The sequence below is a fragment of the Gopherus flavomarginatus genome, chromosome 13 (assembly GCF_025201925.1).
Source record: "Gopherus flavomarginatus isolate rGopFla2 chromosome 13, rGopFla2.mat.asm, whole genome shotgun sequence".
Taxonomy (NCBI): Eukaryota; Metazoa; Chordata; order Testudines; family Testudinidae; genus Gopherus; species Gopherus flavomarginatus.
In genome coordinates, this window is record NC_066629.1 from 29,315,721 (window position 1) to 29,334,288 (window position 18,568).

Genomic DNA, 18,568 nt, shown 5'->3' on the forward strand with positions numbered 1-18,568 from the left:
AAGCTTGGAGGTTTTCATGCTAACCTCCATATTTTGGACGCTAAGGTCCAAATCTGAGAATAGGTTATGACAAGGTCTATCTGGGGAAAGCCCCACCTCTGGGAGTTTGAAATAATGATGTCTGGGTGAAGGCACCACTCGTGGCCATGAAACGACCTGCTGAGGTGGTCCGCCAGCTCGTTCTGTACCACGGGGAGGTACAATGCTTGCAGGTGTATCAAATGTTCTACACAAGTCCCACAGCATGAGGGCTTCCTGACACGGGAGAAAAGCATGCGCCCCGTCAAGGTTTTTTTCCCCACTTTGAACTTTAGAGTCAAGAAGTGGGGACCTGCATGATCACTTTTAAGCTTAATTAGTAGCTTAAATTTGGTACGCTGCCACCAGCCAGAAGTTAGCGTCTGGCACGCTTTCTGTTCCCCCAAAACCTTCCCTGGGGAACCCAAGACCCAAACCCCTTGGGTCTTAAAACAAGGAGAAATTAACCATCCCCCTCCTTTTCCCCCCCAGACTCCCTCCTCCCTGGGTTGCCTTGAGAGGCTTACACAGATCCAAACTCCTTGGATCTTAAAACAAAGAGGAATTAACCATCCCCCCTCCTTTCCCCCCACCAATCCTTGGTGAGTTCAGACTCAGTCCCTTGGATTTTAAAACAAGGAAAAATCAATCAGGTTATTAAAAAGAAAGCTTTTAATTAAAGAGAAGGTAAAAATTCTCTCTGTAAAATCAGGATGGAAAATGCTTTACAGGGTACTTAGATTCATATAGACGAGAGGGGACCCCCCATCCCCAGCCTTAGATTCAAAGCTACAGCAAACAGAGGTAAAAATCCTTGCAGCAAAAAGACACATTTGCAAGTCGACCGGGTGCGGGACTTGCCACTGGTTCGGTGCCGGGAGGTCGACCGCGGTGCCGAACGCCGAGGCGAACGACTCCTGGAGGCTCGGTGCCGATGGTGTGATGAAGCCTATCGGGACCGGCCAGATGGTGATCGGTGCCGCGAGTACGACCGGCACCGTCTAGGCGATCGGTGCCCCGAGCGTGAGCGGTCACGCCATCAGGGCGATCGGCGTCGGGACGCGGGAGAGGACGGACGAAGCATCGGCTTGCCCGTGGATACGATGCGTCCCGTGGGTGGTTGAGTTGGCTCCGTGAGAGCAATCAGTCCCGAGCTGAGGCGAAAGTCTCCGGTGTTGACGGGACCCTTAGCTCAACCCCTGATCGTAATGGGGAGCTAGGAGGAGCTGGACTCGACGGACCCTCCGGGCCCGGAGTCGACAGTCCTGCAGGCGGTGCCACGGCTAAGGTAGGAGCCGGGCGGTCCACTCGGGTCTGCCTGGGTGTGGAGACAGACGTCGAGGGACGTAGGTCTGTTCCCGGTGCCGGAGATGGTCGGTGCCGGGGAGTCTTGCCGGTGCCGGCGCCGAAGCGGTGGACTGCGCTGCCGGTGCCAGAGAGAGAGCCGCTTCCATGAGAAGAGCGCGGAGACGTTGGTCTCTTTCCTTTTTAGTGCGCGGCTTAAAGGCCTTACAAATGCGGCACTTGTCACTAATGTGCGATTCCCCCAGGCACTTCAGGCACGCATCGTGGGGGTCACTTGTAGGCATCGGCTTCTTGCAAGTCGAGCACTGTTTAAACCCCGGCGAGGAGGGCAACAGCCCACCCACAGGCAATGTTCAATAACTATTTACAAAAACTTAACTAACTACAACTATACTGAAAAGGTAACTATAACTAACTGAGAAAAAAGGTTTTATAAGCTAAACGACGAGGAGAGCTAGGGACGTGGAGGTCAGCGAACCGCACTCCACAGTTCCAGCAACCGACACGGCGGTAAGAAGGAACTGAGGAGCGGGCGGGCCGGCAGGGGTATATATCTAGTGCCATAGTGGCGCCACTCTAGGGGGCGACCTGCCGGCCCACTGGAGTTGCTAGGGTAAAAAGTTTCCGGCAGACGTGCACGCACGGCGCGCACACCTAACTGGAATGGATATGAGCAAGCACTCGAAGAAGAAACCATGGTTTCAAACAAATGGTACTTGTCTCTTACCTCTTGGGCAAGGAGGGTTGTGGAGGCAACATGCTTGCAAGCTTCCCATGACAGAACAGCAACCCTTTTCAGCCCATTAAGGAATGGTAACAATTAGGTTACATCCATGCTTGTGCCTTTTACCTTTCCTAAAACACATGGATTGCTCTCCCATGATGATCAATTATGTGACATGACTAGCCCCTTTAATCATAGGATCTTGGTAAGCTTCAACTTACATCTGCAGGCCTAGACTGAGCCAGAAAGGAAGCAACTTTTCCAACGGCACATGGGAGTCAATGGCAGAATGGTTTCTCCAACTCTTACTAGTTTCCTCCTCAGACCAGAAAAAGGGGATGCTTGGGTTGGTCATCGCAGATGCCACATACCTTTATTGTGTTTTGCCCAGTTGTACTTGACAGGAGCTGTCTACAGCTTGGATGGATCAGATAGCCTCAAGGACACTATGCAGACTGATGTTAACTACCCACAGCAGGTAAATAGATAAATGCCTCTTAATTTCAGTTGGTTTTAACCTTCAGACTTCAAGTCAAATGAAAGAAACAAAACCAGACCTTTTTACCATATTTCTTTCAGTCCAGTCCTTAAAATCTTTAGTCATCTTTACAATATTCTCTGATAAGCCTTATAAAAATGTATATGGCAACCTACTGTTTAAGCTCCAGGTTTCCCTGCTGTTTTACATTCAGTATCTTTTTTTATTTTTAGAATGAAGAGGGACCCAACGATAATACACAGTATGTTGGCATCACAGCCAAGAACATTCCTCGTCATGCTCAGGAGGCCGCAGAGAACCTGGGTGTCGAACTAGCCAGCTTACTGCTGAGCAAGGGTGCTAAGCGTATCCTCAATGTTGCAAGGCAGCTCAATGATGCTCGATAGACCCTTCATTCCCCACCCACCAGCAGCTCTTGCAGTTGGCATTAATTCCTGCATGGTCAGAAGTTGGACAGAAAAAAACCATGGATTTCACTGCTGCACTGCTATCCTCCCTTAGGTGGAGTCTCTTAATTTACACTCGCATCCCATTTTCCTTGTGGATCTGAAAACAAAACTTAAAATATTAAACTCTATAATTGGAGTAGTTATGCCTGTTCAGAGGATACAATCCTATTTGCAGTTTCTCCTCTGAGCTATCTTTTTGGGTGGTTTGTTTCAGCAACTTGTTTACCCCAAAACTATAAGCAAGCTCTTTTGAATACAGTAACAAAAATAACTCCATATAAGAAATACTAAAATGGTAAGAGATATGGTGCCCTTTTTGGCTCATCTACACTTACCAGGGATGAATGTGTGGTAATTGATGCAGCGGCGGTCGATTTAGCGGGTCTACTTAAGACCCACTAAATTGACTGCAGATTGCTCAACTCCTGTACTCCACCTGAGGGAGAAACACAAAGGGTGTGGACAGGAGACATAGCATAGTATGGACCCCTCCTGGTAAGTAGATCTAATCACGCTAACATCCACTACATTATTCATGTAGCTGAAGTTGCCTAGCTTAGATTGATCTCCCCCTATAGTGTAGATAAGGCCTGAATTAAGTCTAGCCTACACATACCTCCTTTGGGCTTAATCCTGAGCCCTTCACTAACTGGCAATTGATTAATATGTGCCAAATAACACCCTTAATGACCTCCATTTTATTTATATTGAAACAGAAGAACCAACATTTCTGCACACAAGGAATCTTATGGATGATGTAAGGACAAATGTCTGTTCACTGCCATATCAATCAATACTACTTGAACTTGTTTAAAAAACCATTAGTATATTCATTGTCATACTGAATTAACCATAACCGAGCGCAGATATCTAACTGCAAGATAGCATGAACTTTCCTTATAAATATCAACTATGACTTTTGAAACTAGGTTTTAAATTAGATATGTTCCTTTACACCAGCGTGGGCAAATGTTTTGGCCTGAGGGCCACCTATGGGTATGGAAATTGTATGGCAGGCCATTAATGCTCACAAAATAGGGTTGGGGGTGCAGACAAATGAGTTAAGGGTGCAGGAGGGGGGTTTGGGGTGTAGGAGGGTGCTCTTGGCTGGGCTTAGGGGGTTTGCAGGGTGAGAGGGGGATCAGGTTGGGGCAGGAGGTTGGCTCAGAAGTGCAGGCTTCAGGCAGCACTTAGTCAAGCAGCTCCCTGATGTAGTGGCATGTCCCCACTCCAGCTCCAATGTAGAGGTGCCGCCTGGGGGCTCTGCTGTGCACTGCCCTGTCCACAGGCACCACCCCTACAGCTCCCCTTGGCCATGGTTCCCAGCCAATAGGAGCTGCAGGGGTAGAGCAGAGCCCCCTTTCCTCCTGACACTGCTCACCAGTTGGAGCACCAGAGCAGGAAACCCACAGCCTCTGCTCCCCAGCAGGAGCTCAAGGGCTGAATTAAAAGGCTGCATCCTGCCTGCCAGCTGTAGTTTACCTACCCTTGCCTTACAGCAGGGGTGGGCAAACTGCATCTCAGGGGCCACATCTGGCTCTTCAGTCATTTTAATCTTGCCCTCAAACTCCTGCAAGGGAGCAGGATTGAGGGTGTGCCCTGCTGTGTGTGCTGTGGCTCTCAGAAGTAGAGGCATGTCTCCACTCTGGCTCCTATGCATAGAGGCAGCCAGGGGGCTCTGCATGCTGTCCCCACCCCAAGTGCTGCCCCTGCAGCTCCCATTGCCCAGGAACCACCTCCTGTACCCCCAACCTCCTGCCTTCCAAACCCCTTAGTCCTAACCCAGAGCACTTTCCTGCACCAACCCCTCATTCAGAGCCCCCATCCATCTGGAGCCCTCACCTCCCCACCCATCCCAATTTCATAAGCATTCATGGCAAGCCCTAGACTTCTTATACCCAGATATGTCCCCTGGGCCAAAAAGTTTGCCCACTCCACCTTACACTCTTAATTCTTCCAAGCACTTACATTAGTAGAATATGCATTTGAACTAGTGACTCATCCCCATCATCTTTCAGGCCAGTAGTAGTGTCCTGTTGGTGTTTTCTAAATGAAACAATGGGTTGTTTCCTTGTCTATACAACACCTATTGACAATACTTTACTTATGAAAGGAACTGTTTCCATGCCCATTTAAATCCTTGTTCTTCTTTAGGCATATACATATTAACTAACACCATTTCTGGCCACTGAAGTAGCAGTGGAAGGAATATAATGCTACAATTATAGCAGGCCACCCCATACTTTATTACAAAAAACATTTTCTGGGCTGTGCAGGAAGTTACAAAGGCAACTAGAGCAGATTTAGCAGTCTTTAAGTGAAAGGACATAGCTGAAAGAGAAATGGTTGCTGTTTTGTTAACTAAAAGCTTATACTAACCCTATAATTTTCTCTGGTTTGATCCTGTAGTAGCTGTACTGAGCTTCTGGCTGCCCATGCTGTCTGTTGAAACAGGTCAAACAAAGTACAGCTTCACTGCAGAATCGAAGTCATAGTTGTAACATCTTAGACAAAGAATTTTACAGTACATTAGTAAAGAGTCACACCACTGCTGAGAGAAGTGAAAGCTGCCTTCTACTCAAGAGGGTGAGGGCTTGTTAGTTTACAATGTTTTGAATTGTTCTCATTGATCTGATGCAAGAGGCCCTCAGCCTTAAAGTTAAAAGAAAAACATGCTATGTAGATATACATCTTTCAGAGCAGTGGCACTTTGAAACAGGTATTTAAACAAGAAGCAGGGGTTCCTTTAAAACAAAAAAACCCAAAAACTCTCTGAGAAAGTACAGTGAGGCAGCTTCACAGCTGCATTCTGAGATGTCTCTTCTCGGTCCTCCATCGGTACACATGAACAGTTACTTAGAGGATCCAGGAGGTTTGTTTAAGCTTTCCCCAGCAAAGCTCGGGGCGACTCCTGAAGATATAAAGGTGGACACCGCTTGTCCCCCGTACGAGTCTTTAAGGGTCAGTTTGCACTGCTAAGTCAAGTGGATGTCAGCGGAGGGGCAGGAAATTGCAGAACAAGACAGACCCCGCCGCAGCTTCCTATGCCACTAGGGCTTTGCACACAGCAGCTCCACCCGCCGGGGCCCACGCTAGGGTTCGGTATCAGAGGGGTAGCCGTGTTAGTCTATAAGGTGCCACAGGATTCTTAGGGTTCGGTAGCAGCTGAGTTAATTCTCAAGGCACGTGCGCACCGTTAGGCTGGGCTCCCCCCGCTTCGTACAACGGACAGCCGGACCCCAGGCAGTTTCCCCACGGGGAAGGGGCTGTTGCGCCTCTAACCTCCGCTCCCCTTTCGCGAAAAGCCCGACTCTCTCAACCCAGCTTAAGGCGCGGGGGCCTCGCGCTGTCCCCGCCCACGAGCCCGCTACGGATCCGCAGCTCCTTCGGCTGAGCCCTGTGGGCGGCGCTGAAAAGGGCCATGGGGGCGAGGGAGGGGAGGCTTCGCCGGCGGCGCGGGGCCGGCCTTAGTATTCCTGCGATTGCTGGCTGCTCCCCTTCTTGCCGCTCTTGGCCGGCCCGGCTCCGCCGCCGCCGCCCGCCTTCTTGGGCAGCAGCACAGCCTGGATATTGGGAAGGACTCCGCCCTGCGCGATGGTGACACCACCCAGCAGCTTGTTGAGCTCTTCGTCGTTGCGCACCGCGAGTTGCAAGTGCCGCGGGATAATGCGCGTCTTTTTGTTGTCCCGCGCCGCGTTACCCGCCAGCTCCAGGATCTCCGCCGTCAGGTACTCGAGCACGGCGGCCAGGTACACCGGCGCGCCCGCGCCAACTCGCTCCGCGTAGTGGCCGCGCCGCAGCAGCCGGTGCACGCGCCCCACGGGGAACTGCAGCCCGGCGCGGGACGAGCGAGATTTAGCCTTAGCGCGGGTCTTGCCGCTGCCCTTACCACGGCCGGACATGGCGCAGGAAAGCGGGAGCGACGCACGCGGCTCAGCGACCCGTTCCAAGAGCTCTACGCTGGCGCTGAAGGAGAAGCGCGAACACCTCAGTCTGAGCGCGAGCCAACCCTGCTCACCCGCTATTTATTTATATAGTCCCCGGCGGAGACCTCGACCCAGCCCCCGGACGGTGACGCTGCGCTCTGCCATTGGGTGGCCGCCCAGACAAATGTCTCTGAGGGATTGGTTAGCCTCACGATCCGGGAAAGTTTTATGCGTGTATTGGCTGCTAAAATGAGCCAATCGGAAGGCAGGGCGCCAAATTCAAAGGCCAAGGCGCCACTAACGGAACGGAGGAGCCTTGTTCTTAATGCTTTCCTAGCCCTTTTCCTAGGCTGGGTAGCAGCGGCCTTAGGCCTTCGCTGCTGAAGGGGCCGGTACGGAGCCCTGCCTTCCTCAGGACGGACACCCCACGCCATTTATCTGGCCCGGGCTATGCCACTGCTCCTCGTTAAACTCAGGGCCTGGGCATGAGAGCCAGCAGGGACCATGAGGCCAGGATTTGAACGCCAGCTGGTAAATCCATTCTCCCACCCCCCACACCCAGCGGTCATTGCCTGAAGCTGGTGGTGCACCTGCCCCCTGAGCAAAGTGATGGCAAGGGACAGACAATAATTATGTAAAGCAGCATGCTGGAGGAAATATGCTATATCCCACTAGTATGTCATCTGAATGAGAAAACAAACTTATTAGGGGCAAGGGATGGCAGGGGTGCCTGGGTTCTCTTCCTCCCCTGGCCTCTTTCCCAGCTCCATGGACAAAAGATTCAAGTCACATTTGTGTAGCTTGTGCGGATTATTGCCAGTAATGCTAATGTCTACAGGTCCATGATGCTCATGGAACATTAACACCAGTATTGGACAAATTACCTCTGTTCCCAACCGAAGCATAGAAAAAAAAATTCAGCAGACAGAGGCCAGTGTAAGGATCTTTACTCACATCTGAAAAGGGGTCTTGTGATTCACAAAGACAAAGCAGGGTCACTGCAGCCATTTGGAGGGGAACCACAAGAAAGTAAAACGTGGATCACGAAGTGCTGGCATTTCCCTCATGCCTGGCAGCTCAGTCAAACATCATAGAACAAGCGTACTAGTTGGTACCGGATCAAAAATGCAGTTGTGCTGCCCACTACCTACAGAGGGAAAAACAAGGAAAAGAATTGGAATCCAGCTGTGCTAACTATTTTACAGAGTGGTATGAAGATTAAGTCCCTGTATCAAACAACTTATTGGTACTTCTGCATATGACCAACCTCTCTGTAAGTAGCACAGGAGTTAATTTAAAATATTTCCACGTTTACTTACATGGGAGGTGGGGTGGAAATGAGAACACTGGGCATGATTATTCTCTCTGAGGAGCATAGACTCAAACAAGATTAAGGTGGGAAGAGACCTCAGGAGGTCATCTAGTCCAACCCCCTGGTCAAAACAGGACCAACCCCAACTAAATCATCCCAGCCAGGGTTTTGTCAAGCCTGACCTTAAAAACCTCTAAGGAGGGAGATTCCACCACCTCCCTAGCAGTATGGTTCTTTAGAGCAGAGCTACCCTGGGGAGGTGAGAATCAATCCAGGCAATAGCAAGCTTGTTGGTGTGATAGAAGGGAAGGAGTACAGGGGTAGAATCATATGTTCCCAATGCTCGAGAAGTTTAGTGTGGATCCACATCCACTGTGGAGTACGTCGTCCTCCTCCCTGAGGGAGTATTTGCCTGACCTGGATGAGCAGTAGTAGGATAGTGAGGGTTTGCTCTGGAGCTGGTCCAATAAGCTTTATAACAAAGTTAATGAGTGTCATGTTATTGCACTCTGTGTATTCTTCATCTTCATCCAATTCCTGTCTCACATCCACTATATGTAAGGTCTCTGATACCTGGGGAAGAGAAGTGTGTTAAGCACCATTTAATCAGATGCATTAGTTGTTTACTACTTAGAGCCTAGTATGGTGCAGGCAGATGTACTGAAAGCTTCTTCCACAAAACCCTGTCAACAATGTCTTCTGTTTTTCCACTTCTATGTTCTGATCCAAAACTCAGTGAAATCAATGGAAAGACAGATCAGGCCCCTGGCAATCACTGCTAGTCATGCTTCATTTTGCAAGGTTTTAGTAACACGGACAAATGTCCACTAGAGATTGGGATGAGACTATACTGAACTTGTTTCCTTTTACTCAGGACTTGACCTCAGGTGCCCAGAGGCATGGGGTGGAGATGGAGTTATGCACTGCCACCAATTCCCAAATGTATGGTTGCTATTGGAAGGCAAATTTTACTTGTCTTTCTCAGGTTACCTTTAGAATATACTTTCCCAGTGCTGAAAGACTTTTGGTTCTGAATTTAGAATAACTCATCTCCAGCTTCCCTGTACCAGGATTGAACCTGAAAAGAACATTGAAATATTAGTCCAATTGCAGCGAAGAGGCAGCTTAATCTCTCTATAAAACAGACAGGGTTGTTTAAAAAGTGGATGGTGGAAACATCTGGACTAATCCTATGCACGTAATAGGCCCAGTAATGTTAGGAGTCTCAGGTGTGTAGCCACTCAAATAAGGCAGGGACAGGAGAATTGGGGGTGGGGGGAGCTGAAAGAGGGGGCATTAGTTGGTTGTATTTAAATTGCCACAACATCCTCAGAGTAGAAAAGCCACACACACACAGTGTCACTGCTATACTGCGAGAACTGTCAAAATCTCAGCTGTGCTGTTAGGAACAACCAACCATTTTATAACATTGTTGAGGAACAATGTTACAGGTCTGGTCTTTACAAGGCTATAACATTATTTGTTAACATGGTTATAACTCAGACTACAAACCATTACCAAAGCATATTAGGGACAGGTGCATTGTAACTAGATCCTCCAGCATGGTTGATTTTACATCACAGACATAAACTTGGTTTGCATTAAGTCATGCTAGTAGTAAAATGCCACATCAGGACTCAGCAATTTCTACCTTCTGGGAACCGGACATTACTATTGCTGTTTGGTGGGAGACAATTTTCTGCTGGGCTGAATTTACAGGGCAGCAGCTCCTCTCTTTACACCCTGCTGTTTGCAACAGGAAAGGTTAGAGTTTTTTGTTAAGTTTAAATGTTGTGAAAAACACTGGAAACCATAAAATCATGGCAACCACAATGTTTCTAGGTCCACAGTTTTCTCCGGTCCTTGGGCAAGAAGAGGGCAGTTGTTGCCAAGTGAAATTCCCCACACAGTCCTGGTAAATGTCTCTAGCTGATTGAGATCTACATTTCACTTCTCATTCCCTCCTCCAGCCACAGCAGATGAGGCATGTATTTTATCCTTTAGGGAAATCTGCAGACACCCTCACCCCCATTTCAGACCCAAAACAAAGGCATCTCCTTGTTCCAAATACATTGCATCTTACAGTCACTTACGCATTTGTTACCTGGGCAGCCGATGACGAGGACAAGGAATGATGTGGAAGAGCTGAGGCAAAGAGTAAAGGAAGTTGAGCACTTGTGGGATGAAGAAGAGCAGCATTGTCTTACTGAAGTGCCCAAGGATCCCCACCACAGCAAACGTCATACCAGCAAAATAGCAGAAGGTGTCGCCTACAAACACGCTGGATGGATACCTGCAACCCACAGATAGAAAGAATGGGGATGGGGCATAGTATTAGTGTTGAAGATCAAGTAGGGGCATTGGCATTTGCAATCTTACTGCAAGATTTTAAATCTAGTTCCTGAGCTATTTGTTGGAGTAGGGGATGGGAGGACAGATTGTCTTGTGATCAAACCACAGAACCTGGAGTCAGAAGTCCCTGTTATTGTGCAGTTTTCTGATGCAATCAAAGGCTTCCAATGGATCAATGCACCAGAATCTATGTGCTCCAGCCAGAATATAGAATACTTTGATCAGCCGCCCATTATTCTATTTCTGAGAGCTTGTGAATGTTTCATTCCTGGTCTCCTCTCTAAGTATAAGGGGGAGGAGGGAGCCTTATGATACTATGAACGCTTGTTTATTCCATGCAGTCTCTTACCAGTTGTGATAAAGCAGCCCCAGAGTAGTAAAGAAAAAAGGAATCATGAAGTAGAGAGAAAAAATGTGATCATCTCTATAGTCTCCTGTAGAAAAGAGAGAGATAACAAATTACTGACAACTCAACGTGAGCCACAGTGGGCCAGAAGTATGTCCTGGAGTCAGGGTGTGGATCTGTCCATCTTAGGTTTGTATACAGTGTCTGTCAAGAAGGTATCCAGAGAGTCCTCGGGAGAGTTACACTAATACACTGACTAGATACAAATGGTTGTCATGGCCCCACTTGGTACATAAGTATTATCCTCATCTGAAGATCTGCTCATCTTTCTAGACATCAAACATTTCCAAGTACAGGCACCTAGCTCCCTTAGATCTTTGCACTGATTCAGAGCCCGAAAAAAAGACACATACATTTTCCTTACCATTTAATTCAACAACATTGAATGTGATGATGGAAGCAGCTATCACCAGAGACTGTCCTGCCTCAAGCCCATTAATTCCAGCAAGAATGTTGATGGCGTTGGTGCAAAACACTGCTAGCATGCCCATGTACACATAGTACAGGATACCTGCAGATCAGACAAAGAGAAGGGCCTTCACGTCCAAGTTTTAAAGGGGGGGGTCTAGATTCAAATTTTGTAATATGTACCACTTTGCCTTAATGAATGATCACAGCACACTCCACAATAGTCTAATAATAAACATCTCTTGCTCACAAGAAGTTGGTATTACATACACACACACAGATATGGAAACAGAGGCAAAGACGGATTATGGTGCAGAGTTCACAAAAACAAGTCAGTGACAACACTGAGAACAGAATCCAGGCCTTCAGATTCCTAGTTCTGCGCTTTGGTCAATTTGCCATTCACATTTAAGCACCAAGAGCATTTGGCACTCATGAACTTAGAGCCTGATCCTGTAAAAGTGTTAAGTGCTTCTCTGGGCAAAGCTGAGAATTGCTGAACTAATAACTTCATAAGGCTATCAACCCAGTTCTCTGGTACCACAGTCTATGTTCCAAATAATGAAACTGCATTGGGAGGAAACCTACAACTGTGCACAAATTGCCACTTGCCATCCTCAGGAACTGTGGCTTTGGGTCGCCTTTTTACCCTTGTGGCTAGTGTTAAGCTGATGATCTTTTTGTGCTCCGTCACTCACCCAGGTCCAAGTGCATCCCCAATAACACCCGGAAGGGCTTGGGCACCACAACAGTTGTGTTCCCAAAGTTAGTGAAGTAGACCATTAGCAGAGGAAGGGAGGCCATGGTAGGAAGTAGCAGCTTGTGTCGCCAGCGCAGGTTCAGAACATCATCTGCAAAGCCCAGGAAGATCATGCAGCAGATGGCAAGAAGGGAGCCAATGAACTCCACAAACTGCAAGACAGAGAGATGACAGGACCATGGTTATTAGATACATAGCCACCAGTCCTCTTTTTCACATGCCAAGGAAATCACATTTGGCTTTGAGATATGATACATTTGAAGACCCCCAACAAAATATGAGTGTATTTCACTCCAAGTCTTAGCTACATGCAAGCTATCCTCACTGAGACTTGCAGATCCTAAGCCCATAGTGGAGAGCAATACAGGTTTTAAAAAGCATCATGGAGGGAGGATGAGGCCCTGTTCTAGCAGTTGAGGTGTGAAAACCAAGAGAGGAGAAACTGGTTCTGTAGTTGGCAAGCCATTCACAGTCTTTGTTCAATCCTGAGCTGATGGTGTCAAATTTGCAGATGAACTGAAACTCAGCAGTTTCTCTTTGAAGTCTGGTCCTGAAGTTTTTTTGCTGCAGGATGGCCACCTTAAGGTCTGCAATAGTGTGGCCAGGGAGGTGGTGGAATTTTTCCAGAGTCTCCTTCCACCACGATTTCAACAGCTTCCACCCCACCATCAACCTCAGCCTGGACCAATCTACACGGGAGGTCCACTTTCTTGACACCACGGTGCAAATAAGTGATGGTCACATTAACACCACCCTATATCGAAAACCTACCGGCCACTATGCCTACCTTCATGCCTCCAGCTTCCATCCCGGACACATCACACGATCCATTGTCTACAGCCAAGCACTGAGGTATAACTGCATCTGCTCTAACCCCTCAGACAGAGACCAACACCTACAAAATCTCCACCAAGCATTCTCAAAACTACAATACCCGCACGAGGAAATAAGGAAACAGATCAACAGAGCCAGACGTGTACCCAGAAGCCTCCTACTGCAAGACAAACCCAAGAAAGAAACCAACAGGACTCCACTGGCCATCACATACAGTCCCCAGCTAAAACCACTCCAACGCATCATCAAGGATCGACAACCCATCCTGGACAATGATCCCACACTTTCACAGGCCTTGGGTGGCAGGCCAGTCCTTGCCCACAGATAACCTGACAACCTGAAACATATTCTCACCAGTAACTGCACATCGCACCATAATAACTCTAGCTCAGGAACCAATCCATGCAACAAACCTCGATGCCAACTCTGCCCACATATCTACACCAGCGACACCATCACAGGACCTAACCAGATCAGCCACACCATCACCGGTTCATTCACCTGCACATCCACCAATGTAATATACGCCATCATATGCCAGCAATGCCCCTCTGCTATGTACATCGGCCAAACTGGACAGTCTCTACGGAAAAGGATAAATGGACACAAATCAGACATTAGGAATGGCAATATACAAAAACCTGTAGGGGAGCACTTCAACCTCCCTGGCCACACTATTGCAGACCTTAAGGTGGCCATCCTGCAGCAAAAAAACTTCAGGACCAGACTTCAAAGAGAAACTGCTGAGCTTCAGTTCATCTGCAAATTTGACACCATCAGCTCAGGATTGAACAAAGACTGTGAATGGCTTGCCAACTACAGAACCAGTTTCTCCTCTCTTGGTTTTCACACCTCAACTGCTAGAACAGGGCCTCATCCTCCCTGATTGAACTGACCTTGTTATCTCTAGCTTGCTTGCTAGCATATATATACTGCCCCTGGAAATTTCCACCACATGCATCTGAAGAAGTGGGTATTCACCCACGAAAGCTCATGCTCCAAAACGTCTGTTTGTCTATAAGGTGCCACAGGATTCTTTGCTGCTTTTACAGATCCAGACTAACACGGCTACCCCTCTGATCATGGAGGGAGACACTTACCTCATCGTGTGGAAATGCCTTGCACTGCTCCTCTACAAAACAGCTCAGAAAAGGCACGGGAATAAAGCAGAAAAGGATGATCAGGAACACAGCCCCACTGATCACACCTTGGGATTCAGGACTGAAACACAGAAAGAGGGGTGGGGAGGTTTAAGAAGAAAATCACTTTATATGCAGGCATTGAGAACTTTGCAGCTAGTCCTGCTTTCTCACTGCTTCTCCACTGGAATGTCATAATACAGGGAATATCCAGCTGTAATGGTGCAATGTTTTGAGCCCAATATTCCTGATATCCAACAGCAATAAAGCTATTAAACCTCACAACAAATTTTTAGCCTCTTAAAATTCATTGTATTGTAGCCCAGAATGAAGATAAGCGCATACCCAATAAGATAGCATTCAGGTACTGACCTAGCAGTCTCCCTTTACTGTATATCTGCATTTACTAAATCTTTCCTACTGATTAGAACATAAATTCTCTTTGTAAATGCCAGTGCCTGTGCTGCTGCTTAGCCAAACAGCTTGTAAGTGACTGTAAAATAAAAAAATTATAAACAGAGATTGGGTTGAACCAGAATTTCAGATCCTAACTCTCACAAAATATGAGGAAAGTCAGAGGTCCAGAGCAAGAGAATCCAGAGGTAGCATCTTCACTGAAGCACTACAGCAGTGCAGCAGCAGCTGTGCCGCTGTAGTGGTTTATAAGTATACAAGCCCAATGTGGTGCCTGGATTGGATTATGTTTACAGAACAATTAAAGGGAAGATAGAAGTGATTAATCAACACAGGAACGTAAGACAATCACACTGACTACAGTTGCTAGATTTGAGAAGTATCCTTTACAAAGCAGCACCTACTTCTGACAGTTCTGAATGTTGTTACCAGAAAACAGAGAGACCCAAATACCACTTAATAAATAATATGCATACAGTAGTTTGGATTGCTCTGGCACCTTCCAGCAAATAATTTCAAGGTACTTAATTGTTTAAAACTGAATTAGTTAAGTCTCACAACAACCCAAACATCATCCTAATTAAATGAAAAGAGAGACAGAAGCAGAGATGTGTGTAAGATCATACATCAAAATCAATTGCCTTTTCCATGCTTTAATCAGTAGATGCTTTCTCTTTATTTTAGTCATTTTAAAATGTCAAGCAATTTGTAACTACCATGATTATTACTATGCAATAAAACTTAACGAATCAGTAGCTGTTACTCACATGGGCTGTTTAGAAGTTTTGTTCAAATCTATCCCGAAGAGCTTGGCAGCAATGAAATGATCCTTGAAGGCTGGGATCAGCGTCAGGGTAGCCACGAACCCCAGGAGAGCACCACAAAAATTAATCAGCAAGGGGATCACAGGTAAGCCCCACATATCAGAGACACCCTCGAGGAACAAGAGGATTTTTGTGGGGGGAAGCAGCAGCAAAACTGATCACAAGAGTCACTCAGTTGCTAAAGTCAATGTACTCACTTTGTGTACATGTGTTTATAGACTGGTTACAGTATGTGTGTCTAGATATACGTTCCACTGTTTGAATGTGGGTGTACAGCTCCAGGATCAGCTGCATTCAAGTCTGATTCTGAATTTGACTACTGATCCTCACAGTTTACAAATATGTAAATAAAAATTGCCTCCCCTGCTTCAGCAGTGCGGCGCTTCTCAGAGGAGGGCGTGGGTGAATCTTCTCCTTCAGGTTGGGCTAATCCAAGCTCTTTGCTTTCTGATAAAATACACAAATAATAAAGCACAAAACAGAATCACATCAAAATACTGAGCTTCTTCCCTTACCCGGTTGGCTTTAAAAAAACAACAAATCCGGAAGCTTTTTTCTCTCGAGATCTTCACTTCCCTGAAGATGTTTCCAGTCGGACTCTATATAACATGGCACCAACCTCTGCCCTTTTCTCGCAGAGAGGCGGCCGAGTACCTGACCGCCATCTTTGATAATGGCAAGGGAGACTAAAGGCCAAGTTAGGATTCTGACTAGGCGTCATAGACGTTCAGGGGCTGGGACTGGATCGGCCCAATCTGGTGCAAGGGGGAAATATGAATGTCCCCACTTGGCTTTGGGAATTAGTTCATCAGTGCATCTCCGGATGCAGCTGGGTTGAGGTTTGCATTGAGAACAGCTGCACGAGGTAAGTGCCAAATTTGGGGGTTAATGTAAATTAATTGCAAACTGATGGCGGCCCGGACGCCCATTACCCACATCAAAGATGGCTACCTGAAGCGTCATATGGTGTCTCGTTGGCCATGCGCCTGCTTTTAATTACGCGTCATCTTCTTTTCATTGGACCCAGTCTGGGTGCGCCGAGCCCAACGGCAATTCAAAGTGTCAGTGACGTGCTGCTGATTTACAGAGGAGGGTTGTAGTCCGTTAGGTGCAGTATTACAGGGGTTGATCCTCAGTCCCATTTCTATGAGCCGTCCCTAATTTTCTCCAAAGTGGTTTGTGTTTAAGAGACTTTCATGATCACTCTGTGGGAGTCAATGAAGTGACTCTTTGCCGCACTTTAGCATTATGATGATTCGCTTCCTCTTATTGCAACAGCCAGGGTAATTCTGTAGTGCTGCGCAGAGGGTACCTAGTATAATTATTATTGCTACTGTAGAAATATTTAATTATGGTACTTTTTTTTGCAAGAGATCACCAATGTATTTGTGTTGATTGTCATGATGCCAGTCAATATTACCTATCGTCTGCCTAACTGAAGGGCTTTGCCGAGACGCACCTGCTTCTCTGCAAGATACGTCTGTTTTCCTAGTCCTTTCCTGAGAAGAGAGATGGTGATTGATAGGGGAAATATGTCAAATGAGGGTTGGATGGGTAAAGTTGTTTAGGATTAGGAATTTTGGGAATATTACCTTTAAGACCCATTAGTATATTCCTTTTTCCTCCCTTTCTAATTTATTCTGTAGTGGAGTGTATTTTATATAAACTGCACTATGCTTTTATCATGAAGCTTTTAAATCCATAAATATGCTGACAACTAAAGATGGTATTTTCAACTATACTAAGAGTTAAAGCTTCCACTTTTGAAAATCCTAGTAAAAATATTGCATATTGTACTTATTTTCAGTTCTCTGCTAATTCTTTCAACTCCTGGTTATGAGTTGCCACCTTTGAGGTCATTCCACCACAATAAGCCATTCCCTTAAGAGACCATGATGCATTACAATCACATCAGCACTGTTTGATGACTTTGTATTAAATCTTTAAGGTACCTTGATAGTGCATCGTGCATTAAGTTCCAGAAATGACTTCAGGACCAAGAAATTCCTGCAAGTGGGACAAAGGATTGTCTTGGTACTATTAAATTCCCTATTACAGGGAAATGGAGCAGGATTACTACATGCTTTCTGATGAAGTATTTCCTTCATTGGTTTAAAATTTACCTACTATTCTTGTCATTGAATGACCCTTGTTCTCTTATTATAGGACACTGTATAAAAAAAGCATAGCATCTTCTTTATTTGTACAGTACCTAGCACAGTGGGGTCTGGTTCACGACTAGGCCTGCTAGGTGCTATGATAAACAATAAAACAACCACTGTGACCATACTCTGTGATTTTGTTTGTGATTCCAGCAATTGTCAGAATCACTGAACTCTGCTGCAGCAGGTGCAAGGCAATGTTCTGTGTAGTAAATAGCATTTTATATCCACAGTAAATGACTATACAAAATGCAAGGCTTGAGAATCAGACTCTAAAGGACGGTTGTATGGACGCCACTATATAAATATCAAATCTTATTTCTCTCACTACCACAGTACCACTATCTGTATGAATTTGAGCTCTTCCCCATCTCCGCACTTCAGTTTCACCACCTGTATAACACAGTGATACTCAAGTGTGCCTACCAGCAATCCAACATGCCAATATCTGAAGCTCCCAGAGAAAGGGGACTGTCTTCTTGCCCGTCTGCTCCCACTTGTACCAACCCCAGATTATTCAAACACATCAGTTGAGACAGTGACACCCAGCCGCCCTTCTCTGCCTCTCCCGTGCTGGAGGGACTGCGAGAGCCTGTCAGGGACAGGCTTCTTTCTCATTTGGCCTCAGATGAGTGAGTGGCTGGGTTTGCAGTTTCGCAACAACAAAAACAAACCGGGCTGGAGGCACCTGCTGGTATTGCAGCAGCAGCAGCAAAGAGACCGGGGTCCGTGCTCTCCGTGGGGTCAGTGAGCGAGCTCAGAGCGAAGACAATTCTCATTTCCTCTGGAAGAGGCGGAGCGGCGCCTTGAAGGGGCCAGCCCAGCAGGAGGCGGGGCGCCCCCGATCCTGTGTCAGGATTAGCTCTGCGCACGCAGCCCCGCTTGGCTTTTCCCCGGCACAAGCTCGGTTCCGCCCCGGAGAAGCAGCCCCGGGAAGAGTGCAGATCCGGGTAGAATATGGAACCGAGCAACGTCGGCTCGGCTAGTGTGGAACGCGGAGCAGATACAATGTAGCGAGTGGAGGAGCTGGGGAGAG

At 47.0% G+C, this 18,568-nt stretch overlaps 3 protein-coding genes across 10 annotated transcripts in view; 1 reads left to right on the plus strand and 2 right to left on the minus strand.

The window, feature by feature from the left end:
- The window catches only part of VPS11 (VPS11 core subunit of CORVET and HOPS complexes), a 65,435-nt gene extending 62,304 nt beyond the window's left edge, over positions 1–3,131 (plus strand). For all 6 annotated transcript variants that reach the window (XM_050921996.1, XM_050921993.1, XM_050921997.1 and 3 more), the window contains exons 19-20: positions 2,439–2,525; positions 2,759–3,131. In XM_050921996.1, coding sequence (XP_050777953.1) covers positions 2,439–2,525; positions 2,759–2,932 — 261 coding nt within the window. In that variant the 3' untranslated portion in view covers positions 2,933–3,131. The remainder of the gene's footprint in view (positions 1–2,438; positions 2,526–2,758) is intronic.
- A 3,029-nt stretch (positions 3,132–6,160) lies between these two features.
- LOC127033804 (late histone H2A.2.2) lies at positions 6,161–7,051 on the minus strand. Its single transcript, XM_050922007.1, has one exon. The coding sequence runs from the start codon at positions 6,895–6,897 to the stop codon at positions 6,463–6,465; it is 435 nt and encodes a 144-aa protein (XP_050777964.1). The 5' UTR covers positions 6,898–7,051; the 3' UTR covers positions 6,161–6,462.
- An 801-nt stretch (positions 7,052–7,852) lies between these two features.
- On the minus strand, positions 7,853–16,058 carry DPAGT1 (dolichyl-phosphate N-acetylglucosaminephosphotransferase 1). Of its 3 annotated transcripts, none has more exons than XM_050922006.1 (9): positions 15,314–16,057; positions 14,094–14,214; positions 12,098–12,311; positions 11,356–11,502; positions 10,935–11,019; positions 10,338–10,526; positions 9,224–9,311; positions 8,651–8,806; positions 7,853–8,068 (listed from the first exon to the last, which is right to left on the minus strand). In XM_050922006.1, exons 1-9 carry the CDS (start codon positions 15,466–15,468, stop codon positions 8,003–8,005), a joined length of 1,221 nt encoding a protein of 406 aa, XP_050777963.1. In that variant the 5' UTR covers positions 15,469–16,057; the 3' UTR covers positions 7,853–8,002. The 3 variants fall into 3 exon arrangements, 1 of the variants encoding a protein (XP_050777963.1); XR_007769221.1 differs by having other exon boundaries at positions 7,998–8,068; positions 8,416–8,806; positions 15,886–16,058; XR_007769220.1 differs by having other exon boundaries at positions 7,998–8,068; positions 8,416–8,806; positions 15,314–16,058.
- Between the last annotated feature and the right edge of the window lie 2,510 nt (positions 16,059–18,568).

Bases quoted from the DNA above. Each gene is read 5' to 3' on its own strand.
- LOC127033804 (XM_050922007.1), bottom strand. From the start codon at position 6,897: ATGTCCGGCCGTGGTAAGGGCAGCGGCAAGACCCGCGCTAAGGCTAAA.
- DPAGT1 (XM_050922006.1), bottom strand. From the start codon at position 15,468: ATGTGGGGCTTACCTGTGATCCCCTTGCTGATTAATTTTTGTGGTGCT. The intron at 14,215-15,313 runs GTGAGTAACAGC...TCTGTGTTTCAG, and splicing joins AAAACTTCTAAACAGCCCAT to TCCTGAATCCCAAGGTGTGA. The intron at 8,807-9,223 runs GTAACCTGAGAA...TCTCTTCCCCAG, and splicing joins TGGGAAAGTATATTCTAAAG to GTATCAGAGACCTTACATAT.